This window comes from Ptychodera flava, chromosome 12, assembly GCF_041260155.1.
Source record: "Ptychodera flava strain L36383 chromosome 12, AS_Pfla_20210202, whole genome shotgun sequence".
NCBI lineage: Eukaryota > Metazoa > Hemichordata > Enteropneusta > Ptychoderidae > Ptychodera > Ptychodera flava.
The window spans coordinates 22,778,943-22,800,715 of record NC_091939.1 but is presented as its reverse complement, the minus strand read 5'-3'; the positions used below and the strand labels follow the sequence as shown (position 1 = coordinate 22,800,715).

Genomic DNA, 21,773 nt, shown 5'->3' with positions numbered 1-21,773 from the left:
GGAGGTTTTTTAATATAATGTGCATCATCGTGCATTACTTGGAAGACAATTTTTCTTTGGACCGACAGTAACTGACAAGTATTCCGTAAGAGATGGTACCTGATAAAAACCACTGTACCCTAATCGTTCCAAAATAAAGTTTCATAACGTGTCCAATAGTGGGTGTGTTAACATGTTTGGGAGTAGTGCCAGTCTAGAGCACTCTTGAAATTGACTCAGGCGCTTTAAATGAAATTCTCTGTTTGCCGTGCGTGTGCTGGTATAGATTTTCAGAGAAAATGAAGAAAACAAACGATGTTAGGCCTAACACTATTACAAATAACGATATAATTTTTCAAAAAGAAACCAAATAAAATTGAGCTTATGTTAATACACTTGTGTTTTAGTCGGTGTTTTTTTCCCTGGCTGGCTGGTAGGTTTTTTCAAAAATCCAAGGACGGTAAACAAAAAAATGTCTTTAAATGGCCTTACAGAACAAAAAACCGTGAAAATCCATGAAAAGTTACAGCTGCTGGCCCTTCCACTCTTTCGGATCAAAAGAAACTGTTCAACTTGGAACGAGTATATGGGGATAAACAAGGTACTTGCCTCCATGATCCAATTAATAGAAAGTGCGAAAAAAATGATGCTACGAGCCTTTCCTTTTGTCTAGATCATAATTGTATTCTTTATTGAAATAAATGTATTCTAACGACTTCTGCAAAACGCCAAATGTCAAAGATCAAAAACATCACATCAATGAAGGCACTTCAGTTCAATTATTATTATGGTTAAAACAAATCAGTATTCGATCTATTTTACATGTTTTCTTGTTTGTATAAATGAAAGACATTACTGGGTAACAACAGTTCATGTGGTTTAGGCCTTTAAGGTAGAACGCGCCTCGAGGACAGATAGTCGGACTCTCAAATTTCTACAATTCTTTTCTGATCTACCACTTGTGGGGGTTCATTTTAAAGCTTTCGGAGAAAGAAAACCTTTCACTGGCATAGTTTTTCGAAAATTTAAAGTTTAATTATCCCTCATAGAGTTAATACAGGAATGGCGGCCATTTTGAATTTCATATATCGCAAAATGTTGGGTAATTTGTTTCGCTAGTTCCAAACTTTGCACGGTGACCCCCCCCCCCGATTTTTATTGTTGATTTGGTAAGAGAGTGGTTGAAAGTTACATTGATGAAAGTTTGAGCGAAAGTTTAAGTCTTTCACTTTCGAAGCGCATACTACCTTAAATTGCAACTCTTTGTCAACAAAATTTCTGTGCTACTAGTCACGTGAAAATTCTTTGATATCGTCAGAGAATTTGTGACGTGACAAAATATGCCAACTACACGTTAAAAACATTTTCGAAAATGTTGTCAAGTAAAAAGCAGTTATCAATCTAAACAAAAATGATGCTCGATCGTAGTTTTGGAACCCTTTTACGTTGTCATTAGCGGGCTATCACGTCGAACACTTTTTTTCTAAAAGCACAGACTATAAAGATTTATAATGTGAAAACAGGGCTGTGTCTCTTCCTTGGTGTAGCGGTGATGTGACTAAACTGTCAGACTCTCTGGGTATTAAACAAAAGTATTAAACAACTATCAACTTTAAAAATAAAGTTTAAAATCCGTAGAAATTTTTAAGAATGAAATAAATAATCTAATCTCACATTTTAAAAACGAATGTATGTATGTTCTCATATATATATATATATATATATATATATATATATATATATATATATATATATATATATATATATATATGGCACATGTATGGGATCTTTTCTACCACATAGCAGTACTCTGGGTACTGCTTTGCTAAATCAGTTTTTTTGTAATTGCTAGTTTTGATTTATTTCGATCACAGTAAATAACCAAGGTTTAAGAAACTAGTATTGTTGAAGTAGCGTACTCTCAAGGCGTAGGTAGATATTATGAAAATAGGTCTATCTATATCTGGTCTTACTTAGATTAGAATTGAAATCATGTGACATAGCCTTGTGGCTCAGACAAGCTCTTCAAATTCTCCGCCTGAATTGAACTATTTACATCTATGTCATCACGACACCGAAGCAAGTCGACATCTTGTTCATTGGTACGAAATAGGTCGTATGTACACAATTTACGATCTGTGTGAGATCTTCTGAGCGATTTACACCACTACTTCATGACAATAAAACAAGCCACTCTACTATCTTAAGCATTTTAGTACCGTATTTAGAGTGGGTACAAGGAGCAACTGCCCATGCGCACGTCAACAACGAGATGTTCAAATCGCTTGGGCGGGAAAGCTAAAAATTCAAACCGTTTTGTACTTTGAATAGATCAAATTTTGAAAATCGTCACCAATTTTGTTATTTTCATCGCAACAGTTTGTCACAGTGTCTAAAGGATGTGCGACGCAAACTTTGATACATTCGGGTAGACGGTGGTAACAACGACCTTTTTCAAATTTGGGAAAGTTTCAAATATGAATTTTTTTGTCTCTTAAGACACTATATCTGCACAGCGTATTGGCGAATCTAGTTATTAAGGACGGATCTTTCACTATTCGTGCGATATTTTTTTGCGTCTTTTAGCGTAAATTTTGCATATCGTATTGGCGTACTTTTATCTTGAAAATTCTATCACTTTTTACGATTATTTGAACTTTTACAAAGATTAGATATAAATATTTACATATATTCTAATTTCAAGTTCAATGCCTTTGTCAGGTAGGCCTATATGGCCTGGCAAGACGTTTCTACATTCGATCTTCGATACTATCGGAAAGGAAGTCTGAAAATCAGCTTTGATTTTTACATAATTAAATGATATACAAAGAATATTACTAACACACTATTTACTTCCCAAAAAATTACTTATCATCTATCGATAAAATTAGGTTTCAAGCAAATTTAGTTGCATGTACCTAAAAAGTACTTGTCTGCTAGTCAAATCTCCTTTAGAAATTTTTGCTATTTTTCAGCTTTGTTTATGGCGACGGTAATGTGCAAATTCATACCAGAATTTAATATGTTCCGACAATAAGGATATTTCATAGCTGCTTGCATTTTGCCAATATTTTTGACACGAAATGTTTGCGAAGGTTTTTACCAAACAAGTAATAGTTTAACGAAGAAGCATCGAGAAAATTTTAGATATGGCGGCAATGTCAATGAGGCTTTAAATCATTAAAAAAAAATTGGGATATTATCCTCCGACGTATTTCGCGAAATTCAATATATGCATAATATGTTACTTCATTCCGATAAATGCTCGCTACAAAATTGATCCCTCCCATTACGCGAAATTCATCGCATGAACGTAGGGAGGTATGTATCTTATCATGGGGAGACACTCTTTTCGAAAAGATATTTAGTCAATCACCATGGTATACTTAATGGAGAATTCTACAAATGAAGCCTGGATGCCTCACAACTTCAGGAGATGGAAGGATATACCCGTCACTTAAATTAGGAAACGGGTCCAATGTCATAGTACTGCTGCTATGAACGGCTTTATAAACAGGAGGGGGTTGGATACAACATGTGAAATTTCAAAAAAAATATCACAGAATTCTGGACCGTTGCTCTGCGTCGAGCTATCACCTCGCCCATATTGTGTTGTAGACTGTTATCAAGATGGCGCCAAACTCCAACACTATGTTAGCACATATGAAATCTGACGAAGCTCGGAGAGCGGAGTCTGTGAGTAAAGACGAAAAGAAAGAGAATATGAGGTTTTCATATTATAGATTAATGGTAATCGTCAAAACCTGGAGCTCCGATAAAAATAGAATGCACAGCCATAATACCGGGATAACGCGGCGAACTTGTATGAAGAACTAGTGTGCTCTTTATTGGAATTTCATTGTTTTGGATAATTAATAACAAAATACCAGTTGATGGAATATTGTTCTTCATATCAACAAGTACTATTTTGGCGGGAAAATGTGATACTTACCGTCTGCGCAGTTTTCACCCGAATATCCAGCAGGGCATACACATATATAAGAGTTATATCTATCAACACAAAAAGCGTCATTTTGACAGGGGGAGCTTGCGCACTCGTCGATATCTTCAACTGTAAAAAATGGGCGAGCAATAATTAAACTTGCAGTAAGGAAAGTGCATGAAATTTAAGGTCAACCACATAAAGCTAAATGGAATATTACAGCGGCAACGAGCACAAAGATTTCATATCTCGCAAATGACGAGACTTCAGCGATGTGAAAGACCTATAGAGATATACTTACTTGTTTCGTTTCTCGATTCACATCTATCACCAACGTAGCCAGTCTTGCAGAAACACTGGAAAGCATCAACATCTTCAGAACACAGTCCGCCATTTTGGCATGGATTCGACTCGCAGGGCTGGCTCACTGTTTAAAATTCAATGAAATAAGTAGAATCCAGCTAGTGTTTCATAAAATACGCCACTCGGTGTACCTTGGGTGAAATGCTTTCAGGGTTTTGCTCATACTTGGCTCATGGACACATTGAAATGCTCTCTTTCTGACAGTGTTAGCAATTCCCCAATTTAGGCACTATATATGTATCTAGTTCCCGTATTGCCAATGGTTCAATGCAAACCTCTGTAGGGTTTTCCTCAGGAGGAAAATTGGGGGAGGGGGAGATTGAAACGTATGCGACTTTTAACAACTTGAAATTAGTTCATCTTTAACTGAACATGACTGCTTATGGGCGAACATGAATCTGTCCCTCTTAACTAATTTTTTGTCATTCAAACGACACCATAAATGTAAACAATGCATCTGCTCGTATCTTACAATTGTAATCATGACTGAAAACATGATAGGGAAAGAAGCCAAGGTCAATTTTCATAACTGTGTATTTACCTGTACCGGCGATTTGGCATCTGTCTCCCTGGTAACCTGGACGGCAGTTACACATGAAATAACTGGCAGTGATGTCCCCAATACACCTCCCGCCGTTGAGGCAAGTGTCTTCTTCGCAAAGGGGCGTGGTTTTGGCTATTTGAAAGATAACGTCAAGTTTATAGGTATTTCTGTATTCAATTTTGTCGATCAAACAGCTGTTGATTGATCCTCGATAACATCTATCACTTTCGATATGATTATTACCATCATGTTGGGTGAATACAGAATAGACGTCTCGAAACTTAACTTCAAAATTCATCCGCTATAACTTATCTACATTTTTTGTCGTTTCCATCGAATTGCAGATTGTAATCGTCGTTGAAACTTACATATTTCACAAGTAGGTCCTCTCCAATCGGGAGTGCATTTGCATATGAATATGTCATCCCCGCCAATACTGTGGCACGTTCCGCCATTTTTGCAAGACGTTGAAAGACAGAGTCCCGGAGATGAAACTGAAAACACAAATTAAATGAATACAACTTTAATTGGACTAGCTATCCATCGATGACAATCGAATCTCTTTATACCTAAAATTAGGGCAGTCGCCATTATTTATAAATATATGCAAATTATATTAATATGGACATCTTGCACCGGTTTAAAAAAGTTGGATTCTGTCAAACATGGTCGTCTTTTGCGGTGGCATCGACTTGAGAATAATCAGTTATTCTTTACATCGCCTAGAAGACAAAACTATGAATGTTATCAGGTTGACAGGATGTTCTAAATACGTCGGTTGATCTTCAAATTTTGTCCGATGAGATTCGTATTTAGCCTGGGTACTCCGACTGAATTCTTTCATGGAAATTTCTCAGTACTTTGATAGTGAACAACATTTGATAGTCACCATAAAAGTATTCTTCAATCAAAAGAAAAAAGTAAAATGACGTGAGCCTGTTCGTCAAACCAGAAATAACCAAGCTTACCGGTATTGCAGTGTGGTCCCTTCCATCCATTCGTGCAAACGCACACATAACTCGTGTTATCTCGGACAAAACAGACGCCGCCATTTAAACAAGGCTGGCCAACACAACGGTCAGCTGAAATAAAATGCACGTCAGATTTCTCTATTAATTTCATCAATATACCAGACCAGCCCGCTAGTCGCTTGGCTTTTCTCCTATGTGCGCTGCAGTTATACAGGCACACTCAACCATGAATGTCTGCCAAAGACAGTCTGCCAAAGAGTATTGCTGCAATTTCGCAATCACCTCACCGTTGACGCGACAGTCTGCTGGAGTTTATTCCTTCATTTTAGTCTGTTTTGACATTCATGTGCCCACAGATTGGGGCAAGTCTATCGTTGTGCCGAGTTATGTGTGACATAGATAATCGAATACAAACTTTTTTACCCGTGATTTTCATGCCCCGTATCGTTTGACAAGGGTTGCGGTTGGGTTCAAAATAACATCATATTTCTCGATCCTACTGTGTGAAGAAATTTCTCTCTCCGAATGCTCGCAAATGTCGCATTGACTCACTTGTTTCTGATTGGTAATGAAATGCTAACGTGCCACCGACTACAAAATCTATTTCTGATGGCTAGGTGACCTGTGGCAATTACATATCTCAAGATTTAATGAGAACCATATTAAACGACATAAATTTATCAGAAAGTTGCAATAAGGGGCAGCACAAACTTAGGTATTTCGACACATTAGAATTTTCTAAGCACCAGGCTTTCCAAGCGTTACCGGGACCGCACAAGATTCTAGATTTTGAGATTGAAGCAATGAAGCAATATAATACAATAAGAACCTTGCCTGCAACTCTCTGAATTCATTCATTCATTCGTTAATTAATTAATTAATTAATTAATTAATTAATTAATTAATTAATTAATTAAAATTCATTCATTCATTCATTCATTCATTCATTCATTCATTCATTCATTCGTTCATTCATTCGTCCATCCATTCATACAAAGAATCGTCCCTAACTTGGTAGGATGCATTTTTTTCTTTTCAAGAAATGGAAGCTTACCTGTATATACAGCACAATTTTCTCCATCCCAAGATTCAGGACAGACACATCTGTATGAGTTACCCTCGGATACGCAGACTCCCTGATAACAAGGACTGCTGTCGCAGGCATTGTATCCAACGACTAATAAAGAAGGAAGACAAAAGTTAATAAGAAAAAGTAGATTTCTTTTCCTTGGTTACTTCATTTTGATGGATATATCTATCAACAGTGTGCAAAACAGGTATAAAATTCGAATTTGTCATCAGAAGTCTACAATGGAGATATCAGTCAATGTGCACTCTGAGATCCAACGAAAAATATACTGTATACAGTCAATGTGCACTCTGAGATCCAACGAAAAATATACTCTATCGTTCCGATATGCTGAAGGATTGACCGTTGGACTTTTTAAGGGATGGTTAGAAATCGGTGAAAACTGCCTGACATAACCAATTTTGCCTGATCAGTTTGTGCCTAAGCTCTTGGTTGGATTACCCGACTATCAATACTGGGCAAGATTTCAGCATTGATAGAAGCGTTTTCGGTGGAGGCCTATAATGAGACGTTTGAACCGAATGAAAGCGACACATGTAACATTGATTAGGCCTAATGCACTTTAATGATGGATAGTCGTACCCATAAACGTCTCTCGTTCTTCGATATTAAGGGAGAATACGCCTCGGCGACAGATATTCAGACTATCTAATTAAGTTATTCTATTCTAATCTACCACATTTGGGGCTCATTTTAAAGCTCTCGGAGGAAGAAAAGATTTCAGTGTCTTAGTTTTTTGAAAATCGTAAATTTTATTTTCCCCATTGAGTTAACAAAGGGATGGCGGCCATTTTGAATGTAAAATATTGGTATGAATGTTGGACAATCTGTTTCTCTAGTACCTAACTTTGCACGGTGACCCCTGGTTTTTATTCTTTATTTAGTAAGACAATTGTTGAAAGTTTCGGTATGGAAAGTTTGAGTAAAAGTTTAGTCATTTCGAGGTGCTTAATACCTTTAACAGCTTTTGTGTATTCACTTTTCAAGTTGAACATAATAAAACTGACAAGTCATGATTCATTTTTGATCCCCTTCCCCTACAGTTACGATGACAAAGAAAATGGCGGCAAATGTGCTTTATATTTGACAAATGAAATATTTTTTTTGATTCGCAAGTCCATAAATGTTTGAAGTGCGAATTACCTAGCTGAATTGCAATGTTTCAATACCGTAAGCCTGGATTGTCGCAAAACCAAAATACTGTGGAAATGATGCCAAACTTACCGTCGCAGTTTGTCCCGGTCCATCCAGTCTGGCAGGTACATGAATAGGAAGTGCGATCGGCACTTGGCACGCAGACGCCTCCATTGCGACACGGATTTGTGACGCAAAAGTTGGTCTCTGAAAAGTAAATACAAAAATCAGGTGCAGTTCTGTTTTCATTCGATGACACTGGACCTGAAACTGCGAGTTGAGGAGAGCAGAGCATTCCCACATTCACGTAGATAACTCTTCAGATGTGTGTGATTCAAAATGAACAAACTTTCTGCGTCAGTTTGTACAGATCCACATCTCTTGAACTCTTAGAGTGCTTTCTAGTATTTTCGTTCTGGTTTTGAGATGAACATCTTGTTTAACTCCACGGTGACCCCTGATTTTATTTTTTACTTTTATTTTTGGTGAGAGAATGGTTAAGAGTTTCACTGAAGAAAGTTTCAAAAGTGTAAATCTGTCGATTTTGAGGTGCGTACTATATCTTAAGGTGATTGAACAAATAAACCTGTACTCATCGACATCTGTGTAACTTATCGATTGCTCAGAACTCAGTAAATGTTTTGGAAGACGAAGTTCGTATGAATACATTTATTGTAACCAATCACTGACGTAGGGCCACGCCCAAAATAGAGCGCCGCCATAGTTGTATTGAGATAACGGCGTACCCGTTTTTATCATACATCACATTGATTGTCTGCAGGAGGGCAATATCAGCACGATCGCAGTCCGTTGGTGGAGAGATAAATACACTTGTTGAGTTTAAAGGGAAGTAGTCGTCGGAACTGCGCATGTGCAACTTTTTTGTTTATAAACAATGTATTTCATACGCTATATATAGATGCATCATGTCAAAATAGCTGCAACATTTAAATTTTACGATGTACATTAAGAAAAAACATGTTTTAACTAATCAAGCGCCAACGTAGCTTGGATACAGTGTTTCTATTGGTCGTAGGGGTCCCTAGCGACCTTTGAGCGCCGTTCCGACGACCATCGCCCTTTAAATCATGACCGGACGAATAAAAATAAGGCCAATCAAGAATAACTTCACCAAAGTATACAATCAATATGAAAAAAGACATTGGGCGAGAGAAAAGTAGCGACGCAAATTCGGCTGACAGCCGACGTGAATACTTACGAGTCTCGCACAGTGTGCCAGTCCATCCGACTTGACAACTACAAGTGTAGGAACTGCGATCGAAACTGGACACACACAAACCTCCGTTGCGGCATGGATTTGTGTTACACGGGTTTGTACCTGAAAGATCAGTCATACCTTTATACTAATGTCTCAAATTTCTCATTTTTGTAGCTTACTAAAAACCAGTATAGATGAAGCATCCATTTTTGTTCCACATTGCTGTTAGTATATAAACACTAACTCATGTATTTTGGGTTTTGCTCATTTAGTTTTTGCTGAGTCATCACAGTCAAAATATGATTATGAGAGGAAAGGAATACAAATATATTGCAGCACGGATACACCTACCAATAAGTCAAGCAACTACACCGTAAAAACCTTATTTTACATTATTTTCCTTTTTTTTATCAAACTTTAACGTTAAATGACTCAGCAAAAATTAAATGAGAGAAACCCAAATACTTGAGCGGGTGTTTGTACCTGTTTCACATAAGCTTACTTGCATCATGCGTTATAAAGTTTGGTTTTATCTGTAATATGCATTTTGACCTTTCCAGAACGTATGATATCGATATCTGTCAAAGTTACACAAACCCCTGGCCTTGGAAGTCGAGACACAAAGAGAGGAACAAAAAATAAGCTGTATAGTAAAATAATTCACGAATATACATTGACAATACCTATAAATATAAGTACAGATTCTTCTTTGACGTAGTTCGCGCCTCGAAAATGAAAGACTTAAAATTTTGGTCAAACTTTCCTCAGCAAACTTTCAACCGTTCTCTTGCAAAATCAAGAATAGAAATCAGAGGTCACCGTGCAAAGTTTGGAACTAGAGAAACAAATAACCCGATATTTGAAATTCAAAATAGCCGTCCCTGTTCTATCTCTATAGAGAAAATATAATTCTCGTTTTTTTCACAAAGCTAAGCCAATGAAAACTTTATTTACGCCAAAAGCTTGAAAATGGCCCCTACAATTGGTAGGCCAAAGGAATATTGTAAAAGTTTGAGAGTCCGAATATCTGTCCCCGAGGCGCGTTCTACCTTGAAACTAAATATTCATGGCACAAAATAGATAATGTATGCCTTTAGCTGTATCCCTGTCAAATTACCGCTACCACAACAATGTATGTCCTCATATACTGTTTTCAATCTTTGCGGGTATTAGGTGTAACACGGTTTAGGCAGACTGGTGGCGCTATGCTGATCTTTACTCAAATGGAAATACAAGAATGACAACTTACGAGTTTGGCAGTTATTACCTGTCCACCCGCTTGGACAGTTACACGCGTAGGAGATGCCATCGTAGCTCGGAACACAGACCCCTCCATTGATACACGGGTTTATATCGCAAGGTGTCGTCCCTGATGACGAAACAAAATGACACTCTTATCACGCATCGTCGCTTAGGCCAGAAACAGATAAGAAAATTACAGTATGTTCATTGGAATCCAGATGCCACTTTTGTCGATTTTAATATTCCAATGAGTGCAAAATTAGTCTATCAAAATACTCCCACAATGCAATTCTGCTACATATTGGCAGGCCAGGAAGATAACATTATGCTTTTGTTGCCTTAGGGCCTGAGAGTAGTCCGAAAACAGTCTGTTTTGGGACGACTGGAAATATTACAATAACGTATCATTAATGTATCATGACAGAGAGTATGGACGAGGCGTATTTACAATAGTAGCTGTTGTTTCTTGTTTCTTCTTACATGCTGAAACGATATTTTAGTGTTGGTCCCTACCGAGAATATGTACTAGCGATGACGGTTAATATAATGATATTGTTTGGGAAATTGTCGCCTACAAGCTAGCAGCCTTTTCTTTCTCGGTAAGAAAATCCTATAAAGGTTTTTATATAAATTCCCTTTTCATTCTTTTGTTTTCCGAAATAATCGTCACCATAACACCGTGGCTTTTATCTCTGTTGTGACCATAGTCAAACGCATTTTCTACTGACTGTAATCATTATACAAAGAAAGCTATTGCACAGTCACACGTGGAATCACGTTTCGTACACATGTGCTATCACTAACAGGACCTCAGAGTGACCTTTTTGAAGGGTGTTGTTTAGTGATTAGATACTTGATATACCTTCTTTTATTTTTGTCTAAACAGTAAAACATCAAAAGCAACGATGGCGATGATAGGTTCACCAGTATGTCGTCCCGAACCGTTGAGGGCGTTGTGAAAATAAGCTTTGAGTACAACATAACGATGTTACGGTGAGGGCGCCCACTTACTTGTTTCGCAGTACGTGCCACTGTACCCCTGATTACACTGACACAGAAAACCACCATTTGCAGTCGTAGAACATCGGCCGTCGTTGAGACAAGGATTGCTGTTACAAGGGTTGACGTCTTCAAGAACCATACAAAGAGAGTGGAATAAGTTCGATGAGTACTAGTATCATTTCTTAAGAAAATGTAGCCGGTATTTTTTTAGCGAGATAAGGAGTAGATGATGTGTGGCTTGATGTTATCGGGACCCCTTATCAAACTTGCTTCCCCTTAAAAAGTAGTTGAATATTCGCTGCCCACCACAGTCTCAACTGTCTATGTTCCCACCAACTACCTCCCTGAACTGTGTCCACCATACGCCTGGGATCAATTCAATTCATCGAAAGCGTGACATTAAATCTCACCACCTGCCCTTTCCCTTCTTTTACAAAACAAAACAAAGAGTTGAGATACACCAAATAGAACCCATCGATTGATAAAAAGCTACGTTCTCTCAAGACTGGCACCTTCGCTGGGAATAATCATACTCACATTGCTCGCAGTTGACACCACTATAATTTGGTTGACATTCACAACTGTAAGATGTACCATCGTCTCTACAGTAACCATTATTGATACATGGGTTACTGCTGCAAGCCAATACACCTGGAAATAGAATATATGTATGAAGAGAGAGAGAGAGAGAGAGAGAGAGAGAGAGAGAGAGAGAGAGAGAGAGAGAGAGAGAGAGAGAGAGAGAGAGAGAGAGAGAGAGAGAGAGAGAGAGGGGGGGGGGCGAGGAGGGAGAGAGAGAGAGAGAGAGCACAAATAACTTTCAGTACAAAGTAATAATGTGTGTGACTTAAAGTTTTGTGCATCGTGCAATAATCAGGCAGACAGAACTTAACTATCCTTCTTCACTAATCGTCACTAAGGATACTTTAGTTCTTCTGTCTGTCAGATAATTGCAGGATGCATGAAATGTAGGTAACAGATATTATTACCTTGTACTTGATGTAATTTGTGTTATTATTTACAACGGTCTGCTTCTTGCATCGAGAATTGTCATTTCCAACGAGGACATCAGTATATATATATATATATATATATATATATATATATATATATATATATATATATATATATATATATATATATATATATATATATATATATATATATATATACTGTGCATATATACTATTAAATATGTATATATAATACATGTTTATTTTTTCTATACATACTAAGAATCAATACAGCAACAAATAATTTAATAGACGATTTATTTCGCGATAAAACAAAGCCAAGGCCCATTGTTTGACTAAGTCAAGTATGATCATCAGTAGCACACCTTGTTAAAGTCATGGAATAAAGTCAAGTAATAGAGAATTTTGAAGGACACTGTGTGACAGGTGGTGAGAATTAAAAGGCTTCGGTCATGCGACAGGAGAACCCAGGGACTACTTACGTGTCTGACAGAAATTTCCAGTGTAGCCGACCAGACATTCACACCTGTACGACTCACTGCTCGTCAATATGCACCGACCGCCATTTCTGCAATCTACATTCTCGCATGGGCTTTGGTCTGAGTGTGAAAATTCCAAAATAAAGTCGCATTTCAAGATAAAAAGTAGAACATCCGAAGAATACTGGGAAACACCGTGATTCACTGCTTGCCTGAGGGCGCCTTTCATTATGAAAAAATGCAAAACATGCCCTATACATGTATAATTACTTTGAATAACACTATGGCATAGCCTAAGGGGACTAGTATAGTCATGTCATAAAGTTCCACGGAGATGATATTTGCAGAAAACCATCAACTTTTCTTCTGTGCAACATCTGTTGTCTTTATGTTTACCATTAAACGTGGCTTTACCAACGTTTGAGTGTATTTTTGTCTGATTTGCGTTTACACTAAATAATACTGACACATCCCTAATTTCGTGATCTCGACAAATTGCAGGGCAAAAGCAGTATTTATTACTTTAAACGAATTCCTACGTACCGGTATTGTACACTTCACATTTACTGATTTAATCATGGAGGTAGAAAGAAAGATTCTTTCTTTCTACCTCCATGATTTAATGAATGACTCAGGGAGTCAGGGAGAGGGTGGTCACTAATTTGACCACTTTTATGACTGTCTGGCCAGTTGATCAGTTTATCGAGCGATATAACATGGCTACTCACAAATTTCACAGTTGCTTCCGTCATAGTTTGCGCGACACTGACACAGGTAGTGACCTGTTCGATCCACGCAGGTGCCGCCATTTTGACACGGGAAACTTGCGCATTCGTTGACGTCTGTGAAGGTGAAAGTTCATAGTCAGTTCTACCAGAGTGTTATTTGTCGGTACGTTGCAAACGAGAGAGAATAGATGGAAGATAATCTTTAAAACGACCTTAAACGATCTTGAAAATTTAAAATGAGGTGCGATTGAGATTGTGTTTGTGTGGAAAGCTTTCAGTTTGTGTTTGTGTGAAAGCTTGAAATTCCTCAAAGTAGTTTGGCAGTTTGAAAATGACGAAGTTTCTCCGCCATTTTGACAGGTCATCTCCGTATCTGAAGATGCTCCAAAGTCACGCTCACCAAACGCTAATTAAACATAATGGCGGTGATTCAGTCTGATACGTGTCATGGGATATCACATTGTTTCAAGATTTGAATGAAGACAAATCCGCTGCATTTGTAGGATATTGATCAGATGCATTGCATATTTGCGAAAGTCGTCAGAACAAAACACCCACTTGTTAAAGAAGCAAGCGAGTCGTTATTCTCATCACATCCCACTGAAGGGTCAGTTCTCACCTGTGAAACAGTTAGTGCCGATGAAGCCTTGAGCACAGTCACAGCTGTAGCGGTTGAGCAGACTCCGACAAGTACCGCCATTTTGACACGGCGAACTCTGACACAAATCGATCACTGTTCGCGGTATAAAGGCAATGACACAAGAAAGACACGTTATTTCTGGTCTTAAATTGTGGAATTAGATGTACTTTATTTCAAATGCGAGCCTTGCTTCTTGTCATAACATACCCTAATAGGGTACAAGTGTATTGCCACATAGAAATATACATATTCCGATAGATATTTGTGCATGCACATATACACACATACATACGTGCCAAGTACGTACCTATACAAATAAACGTAAACACATGCTTACTACATGTATGTATGTATGTATGTATGTATGTATGTATGTATGTATGTATGTATGTATGTATGTATGTATGTGTGTGTATCTATCTATCTTGTATGTATGTATCTATCTATCTATCTATGCATCCTTGTATCTATGTATGTATTCATGTATCTATGTACGCGTAGTATTCTCGCATGCATATGCATATTTCACTCACTTGTTTCACAGGTTACACCGGTGTATCCCGGGGAACAGATACACCGAAAGTTGTCGATGTTGTTCGTACACTGTCCTCCATTTCGACACGGATTACTGTTGCAAGGATTGATCGCTGAAACAAAATAAATGAACATTCCTTCAGGGTTTCTTACAAGACAAGGTGTTGCACGAGACAATTTGCAATCCGGGCTGTTCATGTGTTTTGGGGTGTTGGTCAAATCTGAACAGCTGTGATGTTAATTTACATACTGGAGTTTTAATTCTGCATGTCGTCACATCACTGATGATGTTGATGAAATCCCACATTTTCAAACACTGAAAACAAAGACTGGCACAAAAGCATATTTGTTCATTTCCAACACCGTCTGACAACCTTGAAGATACTGGCTACTGCAGTTTTACCCGTGACTTCCCTACTAAACTGCAGCTTGGGGTTCTGACATTAGGAAGGAGACGACCCGATGATTCATGCATTCACCTTAAAGTCACCAACTATCTGCTCACCTGTCTCACAAGAGGCGCCGGTGTAACCATATCTACACGCGCACGTATAACTGGTCACTTGATTGCCACACGTGCCACCATTCCTGCAGGGGTAGCTGTTACAGGGGTTGATTTCTGTCAAGATACAAATGTTAAGAGTAAACGAGCTATCTTTCGCCGAAAGCTATGAAAATGGTCATATAGAAAGATACGTCAACTTACGATGTTTTCAAGTAATCTCGCACTTCAACCTGTACACACCATTACTCCACTATTACATACGAGATATCGTTCATTATCATTAAGCTCATTACTGACTATTCTTTTGTCTTTTCATTGAGTAATGCAGTCAATTTAGGGAATTTCATACGATCTCAGTATGTCTGTCTGCCTGCCTGTCTGCTGGTCTGTCTGTGAACACCCTCTCCCTCTCTCTCTCCCCTCTCTCTCTCTCTCTCTCTCTCTCTCTCTCTCTCTCTCTCTCTCTCTCTCTCTCTCTCTCTCTCTCTCTCTCTCTCTCACACACACACACCAATAGTCAGTCTGTTTGGAGCTTTGTCCGGTCGGTTTATCTGTTTGTGACAAATTCAGACAATCATCATTTCATTTGTCGCTAATTCCATAATGGCCACATCTCTTTTCCTCGCATCTGATTTACCTGTCCTACATGTCTCCCCTGTCCATCCGTAATTGCAAGTGCATATGTATGTCTGGGCCGGGATATTATTGGTGCACACCCCGTTGTTCCCGCACGGATTAGTTCTACACGGATTTATTTCTGCATGGGAGAAAATACCGTATAGGTGTTACGTACAGCTGGTGGCAGTCAATTCTCGGTACCTTAAATATGATTTTAACACCAAGGTGAGTCATCAAAGTCTCAGGCGGTCCACCATATTTTTGATATGGTAGATTTCTATAAGTAAAGTACATAGGATTACAGGACGGAAGCCAAAGTAGGGGTTGTACGGGAATTTCAATGCACAAATGCACTATTAGGTTGAAAAGACGCAATTTAGAGTTTTGCTTGTTTTAACAACACGGAACTTTCTGCCATGAAATTTCAGTTACAAGAATTTATGAGATCACTATCTCACTCTCTTCAGCTTTCCTGGGATGAGAAGTCGACTTTGTAGCCACAATGCATTTCAATATCCTGTTGTTTGTCCCCCAGCACAAGACAAAATATATTTGCTGCAGCAAGACTTGTACATTAAAGTATGCAAACGCACGTGCAGATTGTATTTGAGCAAAACTAGAACTGCCTCACAAAGTTTTGAGTTAATAAACTGGTTTGGCAATTGTTAGTTGAATGACACTACAGCAAACTTTGGATTGAATTTCATCGTGGCACAAAACTGATGAGTAGTAGAAAAAATGGCGCGCGAATGAGTTATTAAACAAAAGGACGCTCGTGTTGACAACAGTCTTTCAAATAAGACAGGATGTGTTGATGTACAATTTAGTTTGTCGGTTGCAGATAGAAGAGGCATTCAATAAACAAAATAAATTATTAGGTATAGTGTTGAATGTTGAATACGTTATAGACATGCATAGCACAAGCGAAGAATACGCTATCACCCGACATCCACTTTGTAAAAAGACGTACTAAGAGAATACAACAGCAAAAGAGTGAAAGAAATACTGATACAGCACACCACAGAACAGCTGTCAACTACCATTCAAAAGTACCTATTAAGCAGTTAACACCAGCCCATTCCGATGGACAGATGCAGTTATAGTATGTGACCCCATTTATGCAGATGCCGCCATTCTGGCAAGGGTTACTCTTGCACGTGTTTATTTCTAAGAGCAATACAGAGTAGAGACAATATAACGATGTTAGATTCTACATCAACGATTATCTTGTAGATTCCTATAAAATGATATTCATTTCCAAGTGTTTGAGTGACGCGGATAAAAAATCCTTTATATTCCTCCTTCTTGGCTGAATTTGAAACGGTTTCAAAACATCGTCTTTCTTCCATTACAGATAAGAATAGTAATAAATGAGATATGTTTATGTACAACATCACCACATTCCTAGCGCAATGTGTTCTGGGTAAATGGTGCTGACAATCGTACCAGACCAACCAGATCTACTTGCTATTCTTAGCCTTTTGTAAAGATTTGAACAAAGTGCCTCCCTCTATGCTAGTTAATATCTACAGCAAGACTTTTCAGTGATGCTACCCATGTGAATATAATATTACCAGTTTCGCAGTTGGTCCCCTGCCAACTTGGTGGACATCGACATTCATAGGCCGTCAGTTGATTGAGGCAGGAGCCGCCGTTTCGACAGGGATTACTGGAGCAAGGATCCAACGCTGGATAAAAAAAAAACATAGTCATCGTGGTTTTTTAGACAATTGATACGTCAAGGTGACGCCATAGATGGCGGGACGATAGCAATGGCGGCGATACGTTATAGTATAAGTGGTTTGGTTACCGTGTTTATTTGTCAAGGCAGCGGTGTGGATGAATAAATATTTTCACGACTGCTTTCTGGTCTGCAGAAACTGTTTGTGTTTGCCAGTTCTGAAGGCTAAAATCAGCATATTGCTTGTGAACACTGAACATTTTACAATAGACATAGTCTGGATAATGGCGGTCGTTTTTCATCTCAAATTAATATCGGTGAATTTGAGGCAATATCCTTGTTCAAAAATAAAGTTTTCACGTTGACATCCTGTTTTTACACTTGATTGGGAAAGAGGATTTGTCAAAATTCAGGAATTCAAGAGGATACGTCAAAGGTCGAGCAAAGTCAGGCCAAAAGAATTTTGAGATATAACTCTTCTATAAATTCGTATTCACGATTGGTATCATTCCAAAAGGTGACACTTTCTTCAATACTCTGAGGTTTCTAGTTCATGTCGCTATGACCTTACATCACAGAATAATCACTATAATGAAACGAATTCAAAGTCGACGGTTGTGACATTGGACTTACAGGTTTCGCAGACACGACCGGTGTGCGAACTTGGGCAAAAACAAAGGAAGTCATTATTTCCAACATTTTGGCATGTCCCGCCGTTATGACAGGGGGCGTCGTTGCACACATATAGCATATTCTCACATCGTCTGCCGGCGTACCCTGACAAGCAATCGCAACGGAAGTCGTCCCCCTCTGGGTAGCATACGCCATTGTTTTGACACGGTGACGGAAGACATACGTTAGGTTCGCCTAAAGAAGACGAGCATGAGAATAGTTAGATCGGAGACACTCTAAATGCCCACGTATGACTTATTTACTTGAACTACATCGACTGTATAGGTACAGATCTTAGGGTGCACGGTGAGTCAGACAGACAGACAGACAGGGTAGGTAGACAGATGGAAAGAGAAAGAAATCAGACTGTCTGACAGAAAGACCGAAAGAGACAGACGGATCAGCAGACAAGGCAGACACACAGACAGACCAACAGCAGACAGACCAACAGACAGGCAGACAACAGACAGTCGGAGAGGGGAGGTGTTGTATGTGAAGGTAAACGAGGATACAACCTATGACCATCGAAATGTTGAGGATAGTTAGTGTCAGATTATTTTACAGTGAAAAACTCGAAATGACTATTAAATAACATTTTACACTAGGTGCCAATAGTCAACGTCGACAGATGTTGTACCAATAATGAATTGTAAGCAGACGTTGCTTTCACACAAACATGGTCAGAGGTTAATGGTATGATCACAGTCTTGACCAAGGAATGCCGATTGTAAATCTTCATTAAATAGTCTATGAGCATCTCTTTGTAATTTTTCGACATCACAACATCTTACAAGCTACTCAAGAAAGTCTTTTAATTCTACCCCATTAAATTGCTCTGTCTTCTGCATGCGTTACTACAACATGCATTTGTGACATGATTATCAAGGGAATTTGACTTCGTCCACGTCAGTATTGATAATCTTCACTTTCAAATTTGTAAATTTGCAAAGAAAACAGAAAGCGCAAAGCCACTTGGAAGAAAGTCAGGGCTATGTGTTCCGTTGAATGGCACCATTTTGATCAATGATGTTTCTATTGCAGTGTGAGCCATGCCCACTCTTGTTCTACTTGCGTGGAGGCGGCCTATTTCAACGTGGCATAGAACTTGTCCAAAGTTGCACATGCAATTCCGGTCCGTCCCCAATAGTACACATCCCGCGGTAAGTACATTTGCATAAACTAATTTTAGTTTGAAAGTAGCATTATTTAAAATATAATAAAATGAAATATTGTATCTCATTGGCCTTTAATCTCCCAAAATCGCAGTTTTTTTTCTCAAAAACGTAAGAACGTGAATCAGCTGAGACTAATTTAGAGTGGACTAATAGAATGACCGTCGGTAGATATAGTAGATATAAGTAGAACAGAATGGTAAAACACAGATTGAATGAATACAGAAGTAACGTGTGCGATGATAAAGGACACATATACTAGAGAAAAAGTGGGGGAACAGGATAGAAAAATAGACTGCAAGACTGGTCGACTCACGATTTTCGCATCTCAAACCCGTAAAGCCAGTTGTACATTCGCAGACGAAGTCGGTGTGATCCGGTCTAGCAAAACATGTTCCGCCATTCAAACAGGGATACACAGCATCCTCGCACGGGTTGGCGGCCGCTACAGAAACAGAGATAATGTAAAAATTAAAAATATGAGAAAGACTTCCAAACGGAACAAATCAGATGACGAAACTTTGATCAGACATCCTGGCACCTTATTTCGAAGTGTGCCTAGTATGATTTGGTTTATGCTAGCTAAGGTATTTTGTATAATAAAAGTGACGATTTAATCATAACAAAGTACCCTGTCCAGGGCTGAAAGGGAATTCGAGCGTTTAATGTCACTTAGAGAATATAATGATGTGATGGAAGTTATGACTTTCTAGTTCGCAAAATCTCTCCAGTGGTGAAAGTTGATACAGAGCGTGGACAATGTGAAGGGTCTATATGTAGTAAAGGGTATGGATCGCCAAGTTCATGGACAACGTCACGTGCAGGATCAATGAATATCGATTATAAGTATTCAAGGTATAAATAGACACCATGAACTTGAAAGAAAAAGACAAACGTATAGAATGCTGGGCTGATGACGACCAGTGTTACGATCCGGCCATTACCTTAGGTAGTACGTCCCTGTGTACTATGAAATTTGTGTATAATGGTCACACGAGGATTGAGAAAATGTGACCACCAGATGGAGATAGCCTTTCTACAGACGATGGGCGTGGTTCTACTTTTGGTGTAAGTGGAGTGCTGAGCGCTTGTGAATTTAGGAATAACGATTATAACAAAATTCAGTATCCTAAATCTCTTAATAATTATAACATTGGCATTTAATTTGCATTTAATTTTGAAACAAACGTGGTGTGGACATGAAGTCGATCGGTAAAAAAAGACTGACTTCTTGCTTTCCGTCAAGTTATTTTTGACAGAGGTCAATCAGAGTCAGGTATGCCGACATTAAGCACACCTTTTGTACCAAAGCGGGGAAATTACATGTGACTACCGTACACATCAGAGAGGTGGCTGTTCTATGGAGGGCCTTGAAGACGTAAAATGATGTGGGACTGCCCCAAGGTGACGCTCTGCAAGACAGGTTTGATGTATCTGTTTTGAAACATCTTAAGACGGGCTTACCACAACCATAGAAGCTTGAAGCTTAGGAAACACGGCACTTGTAATTTTTCAAGAGAACCAACGCACAGAAAAAATAAGGCCACAGTTGTGAAAGCTACTGATAAAGAGTAAGGCAATTTCGTCAGACCATCTAAGGACCCAGGTTCTACACAGCGTAATACTCTCACCTGCCGCTATGTCGCAGTTTGTACTAGTCCAGCCGGGGTTACACTCACACTCGTACGCACTCCCTACCGTCGAGCAGAAACCGTTCACACAGGGACTCGAAAAGCAGGGACTTTGAACTGCGGATTGAAAAACAGCGGAAACCGGTTAACTTTGGAAACGAGGTGTCTCGTCATGTCATCGGTTACAAGAAGGACCGGAGTACAGTCATACATTATCTCATGTGAACCACCACCGATATCAAACTTTGAAATGCAACCTACAAGTTTCGCACTGGAGGCCTATGTATCCAGCAGCGCAGGAACACATGTAACTGGTATGGTCTTCGATGGCAAAACAGTCTCCGCCGTTCATGCAGGGGTTGCTGTCACACGGGTTGGACAAAGGTGATCCTGTGGAAAAGAAACACAGCAAGAAAAAAGGATTATTTGAGACTTGAGTCGTCGTTCATCGCTGGTACAATGGTCTGTGGGTATATTGACTCTTGATTTGGAAGGCTGTACACAGCTTACATAAATTACCCAATTTAAGTCAGACTTCATCAAATTTTTGGCGCAACGACAGATCTAGACTGTGATTTAAGCATAATCACAATTGGACACGCTCCTGCATTTCAACTTCAATTTCCATAACTATGCAGCTGCAGCATTAACC

General features: G+C 38.8%; 1 protein-coding gene across 3 annotated transcripts in view; it reads right to left on the bottom strand.

Moving 5' to 3' along the window:
- Positions 1-648: 648 nt before the first annotated feature.
- Positions 649-21,773, bottom strand: part of LOC139145416 (fibropellin-1-like) — a 39,611-nt gene continuing 18,486 nt past the window's right edge. For all 3 annotated transcript variants that reach the window (XM_070716580.1, XM_070716582.1, XM_070716581.1), the window contains 23 exons: positions 21,383-21,511; positions 21,122-21,238; positions 19,807-19,935; positions 18,280-18,513; positions 17,540-17,653; positions 15,985-16,104; positions 15,348-15,461; positions 14,842-14,955; positions 14,288-14,401; positions 13,669-13,782; positions 12,944-13,060; positions 12,025-12,138; positions 11,497-11,613; positions 10,493-10,612; positions 9,244-9,363; positions 8,115-8,231; positions 6,855-6,977; positions 5,798-5,911; positions 5,198-5,323; positions 4,827-4,961; positions 4,224-4,349; positions 3,932-4,051; positions 649-3,673 (listed from right to left, as the gene is read on the bottom strand). In XM_070716580.1, coding sequence (XP_070572681.1) covers positions 3,573-3,673; positions 3,932-4,051; positions 4,224-4,349; positions 4,827-4,961; positions 5,198-5,323; positions 5,798-5,911; positions 6,855-6,977; positions 8,115-8,231; positions 9,244-9,363; positions 10,493-10,612; positions 11,497-11,613; positions 12,025-12,138; positions 12,944-13,060; positions 13,669-13,782; positions 14,288-14,401; positions 14,842-14,955; positions 15,348-15,461; positions 15,985-16,104; positions 17,540-17,653; positions 18,280-18,513; positions 19,807-19,935; positions 21,122-21,238; positions 21,383-21,511 — 2,849 coding nt within the window. In that variant the 3' untranslated portion in view covers positions 649-3,572. The remainder of the gene's footprint in view (positions 3,674-3,931; positions 4,052-4,223; positions 4,350-4,826; positions 4,962-5,197; positions 5,324-5,797; positions 5,912-6,854; positions 6,978-8,114; positions 8,232-9,243; positions 9,364-10,492; positions 10,613-11,496; positions 11,614-12,024; positions 12,139-12,943; positions 13,061-13,668; positions 13,783-14,287; positions 14,402-14,841; positions 14,956-15,347; positions 15,462-15,984; positions 16,105-17,539; positions 17,654-18,279; positions 18,514-19,806; positions 19,936-21,121; positions 21,239-21,382; positions 21,512-21,773) is intronic.